A 21,027-nucleotide genomic window follows, 5' to 3' on the forward strand; every position below is an offset into this window, starting at 1 on the left:
ATTGTTGTTGTTGTTATTGTTGTTTTATAATTTTTTTTTATAATTTGTACAATTAACCTCCTTGTGGTTCGACCCCGGTCTTGCCGGGTTATTTATTACTTCGACACTCCTGCACTTGGGAGAAGACATCAATCTTTTCGTCGTGTCAGGCATTATAATACTTAGAGTATGAAGACATATATGAATTAACCTTCAATGGGTTGTTCCCATGGTTAAAGGTAGAGAGCTACCTGGACTCTTAAGACTAAAAGTGGGAGACTCACGGAGAAGTAAAGCATGGTTCCTAAGGTAAAACAGAAGGCAAATGCAACTTCTAGATGAATGGACCCCTAGAAGAGTGGTGAGTTCGTGATCATATTAAAACACTCAATGACTGTCGTACTTGGAAATATCCATTTGAGGGGGTGTTGTAAGCCTTAATGTGAGGCTTGATAAATGATTCCAGATTGAATATGGTTGATACGCTCGAAAAGAAATGTTGTTCTAAAGACAAGCATTAACACTATTTAGATGTGATGTGGCAGACCATCTGATTATAGTGATCCTTTTATGTGAGAAAAGGTGTGCTTTGGTTACTCTGATGATTAAAAGGTTTGGTGAGTACCTGTAAACTTGACCAAAGATGCTTTCAGAATGGTAAGATTGGAAGAGCTGCAAGATGCAAGCGTGTGCTGTAGAAGCAAGCGGACAGTTACCCCACATAAATGGAAAAAAGGGGTGATTGTTGGAATATTGCCAATTATATTGTTGCCATTATCAAAGAAGATGGCTTCCATTGTCAATGAAGGAGGCTACAATGGTGGGTTGTTAGTGGCAGCTGCTAATGTCAAAGTTTGGTAAGTTTGACAGTCACCATTGTTGACAAAAGAGCAAAAGAAGCTGTCATGAATGCCTATAAATAGAGGCATATATGAGAGAGAAAAATGAGAGAGGTAGTAGAGACAAAGATGTGAGAAATGTAGGAAAGAGTGTGTTGCCAAGAGCAGCAAGTAGTAGTTGTCATTACAACACTGCAAAGAAAGAAAACAGTAAGGTTAAGAGTTAAAATAGTGGATGATTCCTCCTTCTCTATTATTGTAAATCTTGTTCTCTCCCTATGTAATAATATGGCCTCTCCCGTAGATACAAGCGATTTGTCGAACTACGTTAAATATTGTGTCAATATGTTTGGCCTTCTATGAGCAAATATCAGAGCATCAGCAGTTGGAATTCCCTACAATGACGATTAAAGAAATTAATCTACATATTATCAAATCTTTAAAATAGAGAATGGTATGGAATTAAAATAGCGTTAATCATCCATTTACTCTTAAATTCCTTATTTAAAGGAAGAAAAGAACACATTTAACATACGTACTAACCAAATCAACAACATCAACAAAAACATCAATTGCTTTACAATTCAACCAAATTCATAAAATCTTCAAAGACAACTTATCAAGTAGATTGATAACCTTTTAGACTCATAGATTGAGTGGATTTATAACCAATAGGATAATAACTAGTAGGCTTTTAATTAATAAATTGATAATTAATAGAATTTTAACTATAAACTTGTAATCAATAGATAGTAGTTTTCATAAACTAAAAATCCAAAAAGAACAAAAAATATATATGTTCATCTATCAAGAATTTTTATTGCAAATCATCTAGGTGATGGCCAAGTAGTAAAAACTTGAGATCAATGGGTTTGCTCTCTTTGTGGTCTCAAGTTCGAGTCCTTAGTTGCTCATATGATGATCACTAGAAGTTTATATGGTCGTTAACTTTAGGGCCCATGAGATTAGTCGTGGTGCGCGAAAGCTTACCCAGACATCCACGTTAATCATAAAAAAAAAAAAAACTTCATTGCATGATTATACTAACAACTCCATGATTGTAATTCTTGTTTGTAATAAACTCCTTTGTTCTTGAATTTCAATCATCTTTTAATATCAAATGTCCAAGTTATTTGATTTATTCAGTGTTTAACTTTGCAATTCAAATTTTTCTTAGTTAAGACCAGCACAAAAGAGCCCGCAGCAGTACCCAACAACTATTTTTCACACAAAAAAACATAAATTACTGAGTTCCTTGAATAAGGGTACGGATAATAAAATGTTATTTGCTTAGATATCTTTATGTATATAATTTCTTATAAGTATTTCTATATTATTTTGAAAATATTTGATATTTGGTAATTGAATGCTGATTTATAAGATTTATAAACGATCGTTTTTTTTTTATTTAATAAAATTTTGCATTAAAAGCGAATTCAAGCGTGCATGCGTGTATATTGTTTGTGTGTGTGTAAAACTAGTATCAGATTTCAATTTGGATGCCATAAAATTAAAACCTTAATATATTTCAGAGATGGAAAAATTATGAAAATTGTCAATCCAATCAAATTACAAATCAGTGTTTCTAACCATTGAGCTAGATATAATTAAGACTTGGCCTCTGGTTAGTGTAAGTGTTAAAGGAAATTTAAAGAAAATCAAACCAGTTCAGGAAACCAAGAAAATAAGGCGAGGAATCTGCAGAATAAAGTTGCAGCCACTGTCAATTAATGTAGATTGATTTGTTTTTTTATTTGTTTTAATACAAAAGCTCTGTTTTCATGCTGGTGGCAGTGATGCTTATACTCACCTTTGGTCAAGTTAAGGCTGAATCCAAAGAAAGCATTTACAAATGCCATGCTTGTACGAAGGATTGCAGGGCTGCTTGTAACTGTATTTCAATTGGCTTTTCTAAAAAAAATGAATTTTTTACTTAAAATGAATTTTTTATGTTTTTAAATTATTTTTATATATTGATATTAATAATAATTTTTTAAAAATAAAAAATATTATTTTAATATATTAAAAAAAACATTTCAAAAACTAATTAATATTACGTTCTCAAGTACCCTCGAATGCATTGCGGGGTGGGCGCGATCCCTTGGGTTTCCATAATTAATTATATCGAAGACAAAATAGCTCTTTCAATGAGGTCAGCTCATGAAAGGAAAGTTGAATAATATGCTTTTATATTATTTGCTCTTCAGCACAACACCATATCATTATGTACTGAAAACATGATGATGTTGATGATGTGCAAGTGAGGTGAGGTTCTGGCCTAGTGGTGGAAGGGGCTTGTCCTCTTCCTCTGTACCTGGGTTCGAACTTTACCATGCATGTTTGTCACCCCCGCGGTGCCTTACTTGCTCACTGGGCTTGCAGGATGTTCAGTGGGCCGTGGGGATTAGTCGTGGTGCGCGTAAGCTGGCCCAAACACCCCACGTAAATAAAAAAAAAAATGATGATGTGGTCAGTTTTTGATAATTAGTTTGATACGTCACTAATGTGTTTTTTATTATTATTATACCTTAAAATTTTTATTTTATTTTATTTTTTCTGATTTTATGAATATTGAGTTTCCCAATAAAGAAAGATGATACACATGCAGCTGGGGTTGGGCATTGTCTTAGCAGTTACTACTTTATAGGCCGGCTAATGCTGCGACATGGGTCACTCTTAAAAATAAAATATGGCAAAAAATTGTTCAAGATAATTATTTAATAATATTGTTAAATCTTTTCAAATAAATCAACTTTGAAATCTCTAATCAGACTCGTGAGTTACCTCTATGGACACCTAACACCTTCTTTGTGAGACAATGTGGTATTTTATCATATAAGCTGGGCTCAGCCCATTCGATCTTCTCTTTATTAAGTAACCGTTTAGTTAGCCTCATGTAATTCTTCCTTTCCTTCTCGGTGGTGATATTTTCTTCTACTATCAGTCAGGTCACGCATTACCAAAATTAATCATCTTATTTATATGGTTTCAAAGAGTCGTTTTCATATTGCTCTTATATCAGTATGGTATATGTAAAGAAACATTTCCCTTTTGATTTATGTTCTTAGTTTACTGCACCACATGGTTGATTTGATCAGGATTGCATTGCCAGTATGTAATTTGGATCCATTTTGTCCTCTTCTATTTGCCTGAAAGCTGAACATGCTATTATTCCATGTCAGGGTACTAAGATGCATGTAAAACGAGCTAGAAGTGCAGACATATGAGGGCCAAAGAAAGATGAAAAGACTGCTTCCACCGTCCATTCATGTGTTGCCCCACGGGGGCCACTGATTCTTAAATGAAAGTTCATCGTAAAACAATGGCCTACAAAAATTGACATCATTTGGCATTTTCCTCACAAGCCTTTGATATCTAATGATGGCTAGATTTTTATTTGATGTAGGGCTTATAGTCCACCATATCCAACTTCAGATGATATTTTTAGCTGCTGTGGATCATACACGGATGTGAAGCCTTTCTAGTCATTAATTGCAGATATCTTTCTTTCAGCCTCACAAATAGATAATGGGGTTCTGTGTTTTCCTGCTTTTAATGTCAATCTCTGTTTCTCTAGTGCCAATCGGTGCAGGAGAAGGGATTATAGTTCCAGGCAGATATGTCAGTGCAAATCAATCCATAATTTCTGCTAGTGGAACTTTTGCTCTAGGCTTCTTTAGTGTGGGAAATTCAACTCCAAGGTACTATCTTGGCATTTGGTATAACAAAATTCAGAAGAAATCTGTTGTCTGGGTTGCGAATAGAGAATCCCCTACTGATTCTCTAGGAACTTTCTCACTCGGGGTCGATGGAAATCTAGTGGTTCTGGATGCAACAGGGAAAATTGTTTGGTCATCCAATGTAAAGATTGCTCATTCAGCTATAAATAGCATGATGGGTGTCCTAACGGATAGTGGAAACTTTTTATTGAGAAGTGGGGAAACCATCCTGTGGCAGAGCTTTGATCATCCGTCGGATACGTTCTTGCCTGGCATGAAAGTTGGCAATAATCGCAAAACTGGTCAAAGAAGGCAGCTTACATCTTGGATAGACGCTGAAGATCCACAACCAGGATTATTCTCTTTCGGCTTGGATACGACGGGACCTCTGCAGTTTTTCATATGGAAGGATCATGTTCCTTATAGCCGAACCAATGTCTACAGCAATTCTATGTCATTAACGAAGCTATCCCGATGGCTACCTTTTGCTTATTACGTTACTGTGAAGTTAGAGGGTGATGATATTTATCTTTCTTACAGTATCTCAGATATCTCAGTTATATTAAGGATCACACTAGTCCCAAATGGGCGACTTGAGGCTCTGATATGGGAGGAGAAAAACAGTAAATGGTTTTCTATATGGCAGTGGCCTCAAGTTTACTGTGATTTCTATGGTCATTGCAGTCCATTTAGTAGCTGTGACAAAAAAGGTTCTCCAGTTTATTGCCAATGTTTGACAGGTTTCCAGCCAAAAGCTCAGCAAGAGTGGCATATGAGGAATTGGACTAGTGACACTTGTGTGAGGCAAAAGGCACTAACATGTGACAAGGGTGATGGGTTTTTGAAGATTGAAACTATAAAATTACCAGATCATTCGTATCTAGTGGAAAATATGAGTGCCAATGATTGTGAATCAAGATGCCTACAAAATTGCTCTTGCACAGCTTATGCACTTGTCAATGCAAGTCAAGGAAATTCAATTAACTGCCTGAGCTGGTATGGGGACTTGATGGATATTGTACATGACATTGGAGGGCAAATTCTTTACGTTCGTGTTCATGACAGAGAACTTGGTATGATCATATAATTTCAACTAGTTTTAACTTTCTCAACATCTGCATTGAGCATAATAGATTAGGACTAACTGTCCCCTTTAGTGAATTTCAATAACAACTAATCTACCTTCACTTTTATATGCAGTTGAAAATGATGGAAGTAGTGATAACTTTTCCAGTAGACGCAAGCGCTCTATTATAATTCTAGTAGCAGTAATTTCTTTAGGGGTTCTTGCTATTCTATCTGGCTATTTCACCTGGAGAAAAAGATTTGGAAAACAAGGTGTCTTTCCATACCTTTCTTCATCAAAAAGATAATGATTATTGTTGGCTGTCCTGGTTTACTCTGTAGCTTAACATTAATTGATACCTGACAGAGATAATTGAAGGGAGTTTTTCTGGGACCAGCACCCCCATTGGAGGTGAAGCTGGTAATGGTGACACGAAGCTGAACATATTTAGCTTGAACAGAATACAGGCCGCCACAAATGACTTCTCTGAAGATAATAGACTGGGAGAGGGTGGTTTTGGCACTGTTTATAAGGTTTTGTTTCCACTTTTAGGAAATGCTGCATTCAACTTTTCAAATTTAGTTGATTTCAGTTACTTTCCCTTTGATTCTATTCTCTTTCCTGATGATGTGATTGGTTTTATTGAGCATTTGCTCTGTAGGGGGATTTGGCATTTCAAGAAGTTGCAATAAAAAGGCTTTCTAAGAAATCTGGACAAGGACTAGAAGAGTTCATGAATGAGTCAAAACTTATTTCTAAGCTCCAACACACTAATCTGGTGAGGCTCTTAGGTTGCTGTGCTGAAGGGGAGGAGAGAATATTGGTGTACGAATACATGCGGAATCGAAGCCTGGATAAGTTTTTGTTTGGTAAACTTTCGTTCTCTCTTTTGAAACTCCTAAAATATGTAGCCATCCTTGTCTGAACATCGTCAATAGCTTGAACACTTACATTGCATTACATTAGGTTTGTTCTACCATAATCACATTGTCAGCTAATGATTTCTTCTATCAGATCCTTCTGAAAAGGCAAACCTTAATTGGAGCAAACGTTTTCGAATTATCGAAGGCATTGCACAAGGTCTACTTTACCTTCACAAGTACTCTAGATTAAAAGTGATCCACAGGGACCTAAAGGCAAGTAACATATTACTGGACGATGCAATGCATCCTAAGATTTCAGATTTTGGATTGGCAAGGATGTTTGGATCTGACCAAACCGAAGCAGATACCAAACGGGTGGTTGGTACTTAGTAAGTTTGATTACTCCACATAAACTTCGATTGGCGTCAACGTGATTCTACTGATATTCTAATTTTCTGTCACTACTAATTCATTTGCACTATTACTTCTGCAGTGGCTACATGTCACCCGAATATGCACAGTATGGAAAATTCTCAGAAAAATCAGATGTCTTCAGCTTTGGAGTTTTGCTATTAGAGATTGTGACCGGTAAGAGAAATGCTGAATTTTTTCGCAACGATCTTCCTCAAACCCTTCAAGGATGGGTAAGTTGAAAAAATAAAAGAAAAAAGAAACCTTTCCTCCCGTGTTATCTCCATATAATAGTTGATTACTAGTAAAACAAGACATTAATGTATTTAAAATGCTTCTCAGGCATGGGAATTGTGGAATGAAGCTAGAGGACTAGACCTTATCGATCCATCGATAAAGGACTCACGTGAAAGTCCTGACAGAATTTTCAGGTGCATCCATGTAGGGCTTTTGTGTGTGCAGGAGTCTCCAGCTGATAGACCTACGATGCCATTAGCGGTTTAGATGTTGAGCAATGACAATGCATCACTTCCTTCTCCAAAAGAACCTGCATTCTCTCGTCTTAGTCGTCGGAGATCTGGCACTTTTGTTGCCTTTCATAACACATCAACTATATATTCTAACAACGAATTGACAATTAGCCTGCCTGAGGCTCGATAAGACTTTCCAGGTTTTTCAGTTCACTTTTTTTTTGTTAATAGTCGAAGTTTTATTAAGAAAAAAGGGCTACAAAGATAATAGCCTAACTTACATCAGATGAACAAGTGCTTCATATCCAACTTGACATGCAAATACATTGAAATTCATCAATATTTCAAGTATCAAAATTTACTGGCTCATAGTGCTTCATATCCAACTTGAGATCTTATTGCAGCTTTGACCAGAAAAATATTAGAAATATCAACTGCATCAAAGAAAACAAATAGTTAATTTAAAAAATAAACACATCGTCAGCTTCAAACCACCATCAGAAAATTGGAAAACGCTGACAGGATATTCTTTTGATGTCCAGGAAAACATTCTGTTAGTATCTGACTTGTCAATGGAATTGTCGAAGGAAATATGTTGTTGGCAAGTTTCTCGTCAGGGATTTACATTCCATCAGCATTTTTGCCGGCAACTTCCAACTCCGATGGAAATGCGGATGAAATATCCACTCCAAAAAAAATAAGTTTCTTCCGCCAGCAACACTATCGACACCTTAAATGCCGAAAGAACTGTCCATCATGAATTCCAACATGCCAAGACCTTTTATAACTTTCCGAAGAAATTTTTGCGAACATTGCCAATGAAATGGCTGATGGAATCCCATGTCCATCAAGGATTTTGTCAGCGTTTCATATATTTTTTGTATTGTTCAGTTGTTATAATTCTAAATTCATCCTAAAATCAAAATAACAACAACAAAAATACAATCACAACAAAAAATGCATCTTCATAACAAAAAAAAAATATAATACAAGTTTCTTCATTCATCTTAATATTCCATACACAAATATTTTTCAAACAAGACATAAACTTCTAAAAAGGGAGAGAAAAGTATCGTGAACCAGAAGGTCCAAGTAGAAGGAGTCAAATGTAAAGCATGCATGTAATTTTTCCCAATGCCTCTTATTTTCTTGTTCAAGTTGTGCTCACCTCTCTCTCTCTCTCTCTCTCTCTCTCTAATTTAGGTAATTGTACTTCCAATCGTTCCTAAACTATTTTTTGGACCAACTCATCAATATCCGGTGATTTGGGTTGAAATGCGGTGTGACTACTATTGAAACACAATAGTTCACCCTCATTTCTAAAAGTGTCTTCATCAAATTTTACAATTATGCCAGCATTATTTTTATCCTATAAAATAAAAAAATAAAAAAGTTAAAATTCTAAATTCATATTAATGATGCATATAAGCATTATTAAGAAAATGATAACTGTTAAAAAAAAAAAAATCAATGAACACTTCTGCTTTTTTATTGACAATTTTTTCTCTCTCATTTCCCTCTATTTGTTTTTAATATAAGTTTCCTCGTATAATTTAAGTGGAGTTGATTTCCACTCAAGCTTCTTTTCATGCAAATTAAATAATTTATTTTAACAGTTTTATAAATAAAAAATTAATTAAAATTTAAAAAATAATAAAATATCTAATAATGAACACTTACTAAGCACTTTGTATGGTTTACAAATAAAAGCACTCCTCTTATATGTTAATTGAACAAACCATGAGTTTAATTTTTTATATTTTAAATCTTGAATCATAAACACTTTTTAAAATCTTCTGTTGCTACCAAAATCTTGAAACAATATCTAATTACAACTCCATGATATACCCTAGTTTATAATTTTTCACATTGCTATGTCATTATAGTCGATTCTATTAATTACTTGTTTCCAAATATCATACTCATGTAACTTAGTATATAAATTTGTTAAACAGAAATAAGGTTAGGAACTAAAAGAATAAAAATTTAAAGTAATATAAATTTGATACTTACTTAGTAGCACCATGGTTTTCCTATACTTTTCTTACCAATACCTCATTGTTATTTTCCAAACAAAAATTTTTTTTATATTAAATTCATATGTTAATTACTTTTTAAAATTTAAATAATTATTAAATTAAAGTTTATTTATCGAACATTAAACTTTTCCCCACCAAGCTTATATCTTATTTGTCCATTTAGAATGTTCATGAAATCAACTCCATAAAAACAATAGTTCTTTAAACAATGATTTCATCATAGACAAGATCAAATAAATAATTTCAATATTGATAAACTTGAAAATCAATTTATCAAAGCCATTTCAATTTAATGTAAATCTTAAAAAAATTTAATACAAATAAATAACTTCAATAATTAGAAAAAAAACATTAATTACAGAGGTCATCATTCTATAATAATTATGTCTAATACTAAGTCTCTAATAGAAGAGATTCTAACTCTTCTATCTCAATTGATCAAACGTTAGTTGTTAACATCTATAATAAATGCTTTTTCATAATTGACATCTAATAAATTAACTATATAATTATTGACATTGTTACTTTATGTAGTTGTGATCTTATTGAACTTGGACTTATTTCTTCTTTGATATATGATACCTAAAAAAAAACAATTAATACTATAAGTAGAAAGCTTCCTTCAACCCAATATTTTCATTATTCAAATCAATGTTGAGTAAAAAAAAAAGAGAAACAATCACTTTCTAAATAGCCGTTTCAATAAGCAATTAAAATTCTTCACTAAGGAGTTTCACTTATAAACTATCAACCTCAACTTATTAATCATTGTTTTTATTCAAATTTAACAATTGAACTACCATGTTCATTGTTTTTAAAAATTCAACATTTTCACAACGAAACCACAATCATTAGTTGGTGCTCAATTCATTATTTCAATTCTCTCACAATGCTTATAACAATATCATGCTAATAACAAATTCAATTAATAAAATAAATTCAAAAACAATCCATTCTTTATTAATATTCATCCCAATCATCTCAAGATCATACTTGTAACAAAATCAAGTAATACAAACTTCCCACACATCTTTTACAAACTAATAATTAAGATTTTCATTATGATGATAATTCTAAAAATCAACTTCATAACAATCTTTCCTACCAAATAAATTATTCCAAATCCATATTTCAATCACTTAATTTTCCTAAAACAATCTCAAGCAATTCAAATATTAATCCAAAATTCCATATCAGATCAAATAAACACCACAATCAAATAATTTTCAAATCTAATAATCTTGGTACACATCCAAGTCATGAAGACATTACAAAATATCACAACAGGATCCAAACACAATTATAAATCGTCACACAATTCCTATTATTGTAAAATCAAGCTAAAGCATTCTCTGAAATACCAATTAATTTTATCATTTTAAATCAGAATACAATCTTACAAAACTGAGTTCTCATCTCTCTCAATATTATTCCGAACTCTTAAGCTGACAACTCCGATCAAAATAATTCCGTTCAATCCAAATTACATTCAATGTAAACCAATCCATGCACAAACAAACTACCTAATTTGCATCATATCTCACTATACTTCCTAGAAATTCTATCCTCCACTCGTAAATTTCACTAACAATCCATCCCAATTAACAAACCAAAATTGCAATCAAGCCATTAAAATTCATATTTTCTACCTTAAAAATTCAGCCTTCTTCCCCATTTAAATACCAACATCATCCCCATTTAACTAGGTTCGACAGCACCTCATATCAATAGTTAATCCCTAAGCATCTCTCATTGCAACTCCTCCACACAAATCAACATAGAAGCTTGTGTTGAGGCTTTCAGCATCAATCCATCCCTTTCATTTTAGATAAAGCAACATTATAATTTATGTTCAAAAAATAAAAAGAAACAGTGGGTAGAGGGGTGGGGGCACAATGCTCCATTATGTCTTGATATTGACCTTAAAACACAAGCTTGCTTGGCATCATATATATATATATATATAGATAGATAGATAGATAAACCTGGGATGAGTAGGGTGATGGTTTTGTGAGTGGGGAGGAGATAAATATAGGTTACCTGGTACTGTGTCGGATTTAGGTAAATGAAGAAGAAGAAGAAGAAAAAGAAGAAATGGGAGAAAAGAGAGGGGCTGTTAGGTTTTATTCAATTAAAATTATTGAGGGAATTTCTATAGACAATTCTATTTAAAGTTTTACAAGTCATCAATGCCAACAGAATTGTCAAAATAATTTAATTAATTAATTAATTATGTTCAGCATTTTCATAAAAAATAACTGACATAAATTATCCATTGCAGTTTTCCTTAAGAAACAGGGACAAAATATTTTCCATCACGGTTTCCCTCAGGAAACAGCAACGGAATATTTTTCGTCGGCATTTTCATTGGCTTTTTTCAATTTTCTGGTAGTGAACAATGTCCAATTTTATTTCTTGGTCATAATTCCCCCACGAACCTATTCTTCTTTTATGCCTCTTCCATTTATTATCCTCCATTAAAAGAAAGTCTTGAAATAGCAATACTGGAGCTCAAGGGGTTCAGAAAGTCTATAATATTGCCTTCCACAACTACTGCAAGGAACGAAACATAAAATAGTAACTTTATTTCCAACTCATGTTTCAAATTGCTTTGCATTAGCTTTTCCCTTCAAATTGTTGTGTCCAATCTTAAAAAAAATATATAGTTATGCACAGTTTCATGTTTCTAGTGTCAAAAGTGGTTCGATGTAGGTGCTAAGCATGAGTGCTGATGTGCCCCATCCACAGCCAGGGGAAGACTCTAGCCCATCGCTTGCATCAGTACATTTGTGTGGGCTTTTATTGAAATGTAATGGATATAATAAATCTAGAATATCTCGGTAGGAATTTAAGAAATTCAAAATAACCCAAGATCTTGAGCAATATAAAATTTGTTTTAATTTTTTCTGTTTCTGAAAATAATATAAATCATACTTGTTAAACATAATTGACACCTTTAATACATAAAATACCCTCCTTTAATATGGGCCATCTCATGTGTTGGGTCCATCCGGGAGGTGGTTAGCCAGCCGGGCTTTCAACATTCTAATTGACCTTTGGGTCGTGGATTTGTTTTATGTGTAGGCCTTTGAGCCCAAATCTTGGTTGATTAGCTGTAAAATTAATTTGATTTGGATGTGGCCAGTGAAGTGGTGACCATATATAGTTGTAATTGAACATAAAATAAAATAGAAAAGATCTTTTTATTATTTGAACAAGAAGACAGGTGTTTGATGGAACTTGTTTAAATTCTATAGCATACATGCTTATGTTTTCAATTAAAAATATTGTATTTATGCTTATGATTTGTTTTCAGATTGGTAGGAAGTGGATGCCAGCAGTGGCCAAAGCCTTGAGTTACTTAATAGTTTTTTTTTTTATTTCTATGTTTTGATAATAGAATATTTGTTCCCTTTATAATTGCAAGTTAATTTAATTTTAATTATATAGCTTTTAGTTCTTAAGTATGTTAGACATGGATTGAGAACACTTAACACTGACGCTGGAATTAAGTATGCCCTTATAAATTCATCAACATTCCACTTACATCCTTGTATTTTTAATTTTCAAATATTACCCTTCAACTTTTTTTACCTTAGATAGAGGTGATTAAGAAAGAGAAATGAGTATAAGCAATAACAATAGTAGATTCACACTGATAATTAGTCTTTCAATTATTTTCAAAAAAGAGGAAGAGTATATAACAACAAATCAGAACGCCAAACTGATTTTGAGTTGAATAGTCGATGGTGAAAAACATAAATTTATAGAAAATGAAGAAGATGAAACATTTGTATTGATGACTTGTTATATGAACAAGAAAAAACATCAAAATTTACTGTACTTAAGACACTTGTTATACTAATTACATGAGTGAAGATAAATCAGTTTATAACAACAAAATTTTATGAAGTTCGATGATGAGTAACACTTGCAATATAGGATTGTTCAAGTCATGGTGAGTATTTATGTATGCTTGCCCCAAAGCAGCTCATGTATACACGTTCAAAGTAACTCGTAGGTACGTTCAAAGTAACTCGTAGGTTCTGCTCAACCATCACCCAGTGGTGTGAAGAAAACCAAAAAGGACATTCTAGGGTTTGGTCCAGTGGTGGAAGGGGCTTGTCTCTTTTCACTGCACCTGGGTTCGAGCCCTGGCGTGCACGCCTATCACCTCTGCGGTGCCTTACATGCCTACTGGGTTTGCAGGATATTCAATGGGCCGTGGGGATTAGTCGTGGTGCGTGCAAGCTGGCCCGGACACCCCACGTAAATTAGTGGTGTGAAGAAAACCAAAAAGGAGATCGACAGAGATTATCGTGAGAGAGATCCAAAAAAGAGATCGACAGAGATTATCGTGAGAGAGATGACTTTGAAACGTGCGACCTAGATTTAACTTATTTTTATCCATAGTTTTTAAACATGATGATGATGCTGGGATACATCTGTCACAAGTTTAAGGTCATGGGTTGATATTATTAATCCCAAATTAATTTATTTTTTTATTTTATAAAAATGACAATATTTTTTAAAATAATAGGTTTTTATTTAATTTTTTCTAGATTAATTAATTTGGATTTTTAAGTAAATTATATAGGATTAACTTCTTCTTTTTTTATTGAAACCCAACCCAATCTAAATCTAAAATTATGGATTAAACTATTTGGTAAAGTGAGTTTCAAAACAGCAATTTTATCACTATATTTGTTACAATTATCCAAATGGATTATGTGTTAATAATTTGTTTGATAAGACCCTCTATTTGTAAATAAATTTAATCGGGGCTAGCGTCCAATTGCTCTAATTGGTAAGACATTTACTGCCACTGGAACAGTAAAAAGAAAAGGAATCTTGTTCATGTGCTAATTACATAATTTATTCTCTCTTTTTTATTTATTTAATTGTGATAAATAGACATATTTATTCTAAAATCTAAACCCTATTTTCTTTCGTTAAAGAATCAAAAACCCTTTCAATCTTTACCAACTTGAGACACAAATGAAATCCGTTCAATATTAGAAGAATATTTTCACTCTTATAAGTCTGTAAACCGCACAACTCAATTCACATAACATCATTCATCTCAAGGAGTTAATCCAATTATAATATTATAAAAAAATTATTTGTCCAATTTGTACCAAATCACCGAAGGAATTGAATAACAATAAACTATTTATTTCAACCGCGCCCAATTTATAAATATATAATGTTGCTGAATATATTATTAATGCGAGAATGATTTTTTTGATAATTGAAATAGATACAGGAGCAAAGTAAGCTAATAACTTTTAAAACTAATATAAAATATATTTTTGAATTTTACCTTATATTTTAACTTTATAAATTAAAATGATTCTTTAATATTATATCAGAATCTTGATAATTAAATTATTATAATTTTTTAATTAATAAAATATTAAATAAAAAAATAAAAAATAAATTTTATTTAACTCAGATTAAACAGTAAACTTATGACTTAGATTATTAGACCAAGATTTATAGAAGCTAAATTAAAATAGATTATATAGTCTAATTTTTAATCAATCTTATATTGAAAGACAAAATTAGAAAAAAAAATCTAAAAAAATAATATGAATCAACCAGATTAACCCTCAAATTTATGACTTGGGTCATGAAATCAAAATAAACTCTTACAAAATAAATCAAAATAAATTTTGAAGTATAATTCTCAATGAACTAAATGTTAAAATATAAAACTTAAAAAAATCAATTTAAAAAAACTTAAGTTAACTAGGTTAATCCAACAAGCATGTGATATAGATAATAATATTGGAATAACTTGATAAAAAAATTTAAAAAAATTATAAAATTTAATTATTATTAAATAAGTTTCAAATAATAAAATTAAAAATTAAAGAAAAATCATTACTATAGTAAACAATGATATCTGAGGAGTGGGACCATGAATTCCCTCCTCAGTTAGCATTTGTTAATTAGTTTACATGTCCACGATAAGTTATAATTCAAATTGAATTGTGAGTTTTGCAGGTAAGTAATATTAATTTGGATAATATTTTTGTTTAATTTTTAAATATTTTTTACTCAATTTTATTAATTAATATTAAATTAATTAAAAATTATTTTTTATAATTATTTTTTTATCATGTTTTATAAACAATTATCATAGTCTCATAAGTCAAATTATGAGTTTTATAGATTAATCATGTTAACTTAGGTTATTTTTTTAATTAATATTTTTTTTAATTTTATATTAATTAAAATTTTAATTTTAATTTTTTTTAATTTTTTTCTATGAATTTATCTTAATCTCATGTCTCAAGTAGTGAGTTTTATGAGTTACCTTTGTTAACTTAAATATTTTTTTAATGAATATTATTTTTTTAATTTTTTTTAAAATTAAATGGATTAAAAATTAATATTTTATATATTAAGTTATCTTATTTTTTTAATTTTAATTTAATAGGTTAAGTTGTGTCAATTGAATCATTTTATTTTTTATTTTTTATTTAATCTTTTAAAATTGAGTGCTACAGGACCTCCTAGAGCTTTGAGTGTGTTTGTCAACATGACACTGGTTGCGCTTTGAGCAAACCCTAAAAATTATATTTGTTTAAATTGTTAATTAACGTTTTTCAAACATATACCCATAAAAAAATAGCATAGAAACACAATTGATCTGAAGCATATGACTGTAACGTGGACAGGAAAGGCAAGGAAAGAATGGCAGGGAGCAAAGTCATATTCCTAGCTGTCCAGTAGATAATGAAGGTTCCCAGGGATTTACCAACATAGCCATGAGTAGTTTCTTGGAAGTCCAAATCAGAGAAGTTGTCTCGTATAATAGCTACTTTAGTTTCCCTGAATATTCCAGAAATTGGAGTTTCCTTTCTGTCAATGTCCCCACCTCCATTCACATAACATCATCCATCTCAACAAGTTAATCCAATTATAGTATTTAAAAAAATTTATTTGTCCAATTTCTACCAAATCACCGGAGCAATTGAATAACAATTAACTATTTATTTCAATTGAGCCAAATTTATAAATATATAATGTTGCTGAATAGATTATTAATGTTGGAATGATTTTTTTGTTAATTGAAACAGATAGAGAAACAAAGCAAGCTAACAACTTTAAGAAATAATATAAATTATGTTTTTTAGTTTTAATTAACAATTTAGCCTATTCAGATATTTTTATGACATAAAAACTAAATTAAAATACATTATATAGTTTAATTTTTAATCAATTTAACATCAAAAAATAAAATTAAAAAAAATAATTTGAATCACTTAGGTTAGCTCATCAAATTCATGATTTGATAAAAAAATTAGAATAATCTCATAAAAAAACCAAAATAAATTTTAAAATATAATTTTCAATCAACTAAATATTAAAAAATAAAACTTAAAAAATTCAATTAAAAAAAAAAAAAAAAACTTGAGCTAACTATATTAACTCAACAAATTCATAATTTATATCATAATATTGAAATAATTTAATTAAAATATAATTAAAATAAATTATAAAACTCAATTACTGTTAAATAAAATTTTAAATAATAAAATTAAAAATTAAAAAAAAATCATTATTAAAGTTAACAATGACAGGGAGGAGTAGAACAATGAATTCCCTCCATAATTAGCGTGTTAATTAGTTTACATATCCGCTCTAAGTTACAATTCAAATTAATTATTTTATAAAATTATTCTAATTTTATAATCTAAATTATAAATGTTATAAGATGAGTCATGTTGATTTGGGTAATGTTTTTGTTTAATTTTTAAATATTTTTTTAACTTCATCTTTTAATATTAAATTAATTAAAGATTATATTTTATTATTATTATTATCATCATGTTTCATATAAAATTATTATAGTCCCATAACTCATATTCTAAATTTTAGAAGTTAACAATGTTGATTTAAATATTTTTTTAATTAATATTTTTTTTAATTTTATATTTTAATATTGAATTAATTAAAAATTAGATTTTAAATTTTTTTATGAATTTATCTTGATTTTATGACTTAAAAAGCGAGTTTTACAAGTTACCCTTCTTAACTCAAGGTTTTTTTTTTGTTTTTTAATAAAATGTTATTTTTAAAAATTTTATCTTTTAAAATTAAAATTAGATTGGGTATTAATATTTTATATTTTAAATATTTTTATATAAAGTTATTTTGCTTTTCTAACCCTATTTTATTGGGAAAGCTTGGGCTAATTGGATCTTTTGAATTTTTATTTTTAATTTAATCTATTAAAATTGAGGAGTGTTGATAGGACTTACGACATGCAACGTTGATAGGAAAGGCAAGGAAAGAATGGCAGGGAACAAAGTCATATTTCTAGCTGTCAAATAGATAATGAAGGTTCCCAAGGATTACCAACATAGCTATGAGTAGTTTCTTGGAAGTCCAAATCAGAAAAGTGGTCTCGTATAACACCTACTTTAGTTTCCGTAAATGTTCCAGAAATTGAAGTTTCCTTTTTGTCATCGTCCCCAAAGCGGTCTGTGAGGGGCGGTGGCCGCACACGCCATGGACACAGCCATTCTTCGTGCTTGGTTCTTTCTTAAAGAATGAAATAAAAATTGCCTTGTGCTTCTGGTCTCATATTTTTATCTTTATTCCAGCGAGATCATGTGTGAAGGGGATGTTCCCAGTTTCCTATTCACATAAGCCCAAGTTCCAAATATTGATTTTCTTGTTTAATACGAACAATTAATGGGAGGAAACATTGGATTTGAAAAAATTAGGGTTATTTGTTGCATAGTTTTTAAATTCAACCGTCCAATAAATAAAATTAGAAAACTCATAATATAATACTCAATCTAAATCAAATTTTAAGTTGGGCCATTAACAAGGAATTTTATAAAAAAATAATTAAATAACCTAAATCATTTTTTAATTAGTATCCAAACCACATCTTCCAACCATTTGGTCGTCGCTTTTTACGTAACTAGGTAAAAGCTCTTCTATATATTTAAACACCTCCATTCCTTTATTTTTATTTTTTAAGAAAGAAGAACATTTCCATAGAATAACGAATAATACTTATGAATGAGTTTGCCTAATTGATCTATGAAAAGCAATGGTAGAAACTTTTCAGAAAGTGATTTCAAGAGAATTCTTCAACAAGAACAATCAATTAAATTTCAGTCATCTCTCTTAATTTACTAGGAAAAAACATTATACGAAGATTTGACTTGAAACGTTTACGTTCAGTTTCCTGATGCAGACTTATTAGTCGGTCAAGAACGTGTGGGCAGGTGATGCAAATCTTTCCACCCCCAAGATGCATTGTCTACATTTCTTTCATTTTTATTAATTAGAGCATTCGGGTAAACTTGTATATTTTAATTAAATTTTTAATATTTAAAATTAATAATTATATAAGTATTAGAAAATAATATTATGAAATCTCAACTAATAATTTAAGTTATTAAATTGAGATGAGTCTTTAATATAATATCAGAATCTTGATATTCACAACCTTCATTTATTTGGTAAAAATTATTTATAAGATAATATGAATTTATACAAGTTTCAAATTCAAAACACTTTCATCTAAAAAAATATATTAGAAAAGAATATAAATCACATTCTAAAATCTCATTTAATATTTTAAGTTATTGAGTTGAGATAGTTTTTTGACAATGAACCTCTAATGACCCAGAGATTTACGAGACTCGAATAAGTAATTTCTAAAAAAATAAAATATTTCTTACTTTATTTGTTAAATTAAATTAGTCCAAGTAAAAATTGCTATGATTAAACTCATTTAACCCTGCAAAAACATCGTTTAACTTTCTTCTAAAAAATATTTCTCACGTAAACCCACTACAAACCAAAACTAGACCCTTGCAGTGGCAACCCCACACAAACGGTAGAAAATAAACTGGCCGGCAATGTCAAAGAGACAAACTAAAACTGAGACAGAGTGCAAAATTTCCAAGGAAAGAGAGAACCGACTATAGACTTTCTCATATACTGTCAACAAAACCTTTATAAATTCTAAATAGTAGTTTAGGTGGTGAAGAAGATATATTTTTCGTCTTTTTTAAAATTTTGTAGAGTTTAAACTTCATGGTTAATGCTCGATAAAATTTATTCTAAAATATACCAAGCTAATGTAGGGATAAACCTGTAAAATTATTTGATAAAAAAATTAAGTTTAATTAAATTTGATTGGTAATAATCTGCTTAAATTTGTGTAAAGAAAAGATTTAATTTTAATAAATAAGCATTAATTCGAAAATTATTAATCTTTAAAGTTTAAAAATTAAAAAAAAAACACCCTTATGTAACAGTCCCTCCTACTCCGGCCTGATAGGATCATTGGTCAGAAAAAACACACATTGGTGTCACATATCCATCTCAAATGACAACAATACCCTTCCGCTGACAGTTTCTTTAGCTTTCCCTATGCGACGCGACAATGAGGAAGTCAAAACCAAAAGAACCACTGATTCACCGGCACAAGCTGTCCTAAATGACCAAAACACCCATGACAAACTTCTGCGAAACAGAGGCAGCGGCATCCTCTGTAAGGAATCAAAGCCGTCCAATCCAATGCAAATAAAAATCTCACTGTCCCGTCGCTGTCACCCATCGTAAGCCCATAACCCTTCAGTCCCTTCCTAGAAGACCCTCTACTTTCCTTCCTCCCCTATATAAATCCACCAATTCATGCATTTCAACTCATAAAACCACAAAAAAAAATCCAGTCCTTACATTTATTTTCAAAAGAGTCTTGATCAAGAATGGCAGGAGCTGATAAAAGAGCAGATTTTGAAGACTTGTTGCCTGTAATGGCAAACAAGCTAGGTGGGGAAGGGTTGATAAACGAGTTGTGTAATGGGTTTCAGCTGTTGATGGATAAAGATAGAGGGGTTATTACCATGGAGAGTTTGAAAAAGAATGCAGCTTTCTTGGGTTTGCAAGATTTGAGTGAGGATGAGCTTGTTGGTATGGTTAAAGAAGGTGATCTTGACCGCGATGGGGCTTTAAATCAAATGGAGTTTTGTGTTTTGATGTTTAGATTGAGTCCTGAGTTGATGCAAGAATCAAGATTTTGGCTTGAAGAAGCACTTGAAGAGGAGCTCAAGGGCTACGGATTTTGAGCCATGGCTAGCTGGCGATATCTATAATGATTTCTTTGCCATTGCAAAGATTAATTTGTCTTGAAAATAAAAATAACATTGCCTTGATATGGTGCTGACTGCTTCTGTTTGATTTGTTTTCTTTCTTTTCCAGAAAGAAATTTGTTTTCTTATTTATCGTTATTGATGTTCAAAATTGAAAAGAAATACACAGGATTATTTATTGTTATTGATGTTCATGATCTTGTGCATTTATTGCTTGTTTCATTTTTTTTTAATTTGTTATACTAATAATGTTTACATTAATCAATATTAAATTAACAAAATCTATTACTTAGATTCGGAACTCTTTCAGGACATTTTGCCGGCCCAAGACACCATATTTTGAGGTTTCAGTAGTCCCTCATTTTATGTGGTGGTTAAAGTGGTTCCTAATCTAACACTAGCCACTAATTGCTTGTATTTATTGACCATTCCACTTGTTCAGAAAATAAATAAAAAATAAAAAACGGCCGTTACCCATCCTCCCAAAAACCAAAAAAGAAGTAGAACAG

General features: G+C 31.0%; 1 protein-coding gene and 1 pseudogene across 1 annotated transcript; both read left to right on the forward strand.

The window, feature by feature from the left end:
* The first annotated feature begins 4,114 nt into the window (after nt 1-4,114).
* On the forward strand, nt 4,115-7,560 carry LOC105141838 (receptor-like serine/threonine-protein kinase SD1-8; annotated as a pseudogene).
* Nucleotides 7,561-19,997: 12,437 nt separating this feature from the next.
* LOC105141837 (calcium-binding protein PBP1-like) lies at nt 19,998-20,597 on the forward strand. The gene has a single exon (XM_011049212.1). The coding sequence runs from the start codon at nt 20,135-20,137 to the stop codon at nt 20,492-20,494; it is 360 nt and encodes a 119-aa protein (XP_011047514.1). The 5' UTR covers nt 19,998-20,134; the 3' UTR covers nt 20,495-20,597.
* The last annotated feature ends 430 nt before the right edge of the window (nt 20,598-21,027 follow it).

This window comes from Populus euphratica, unplaced genomic scaffold (genome assembly GCF_000495115.2).
Source record: "Populus euphratica unplaced genomic scaffold, PopEup_1.0 scaffold132.1, whole genome shotgun sequence".
Lineage (NCBI taxonomy): Eukaryota > Viridiplantae > Streptophyta > Magnoliopsida > Malpighiales > Salicaceae > Populus > Populus euphratica.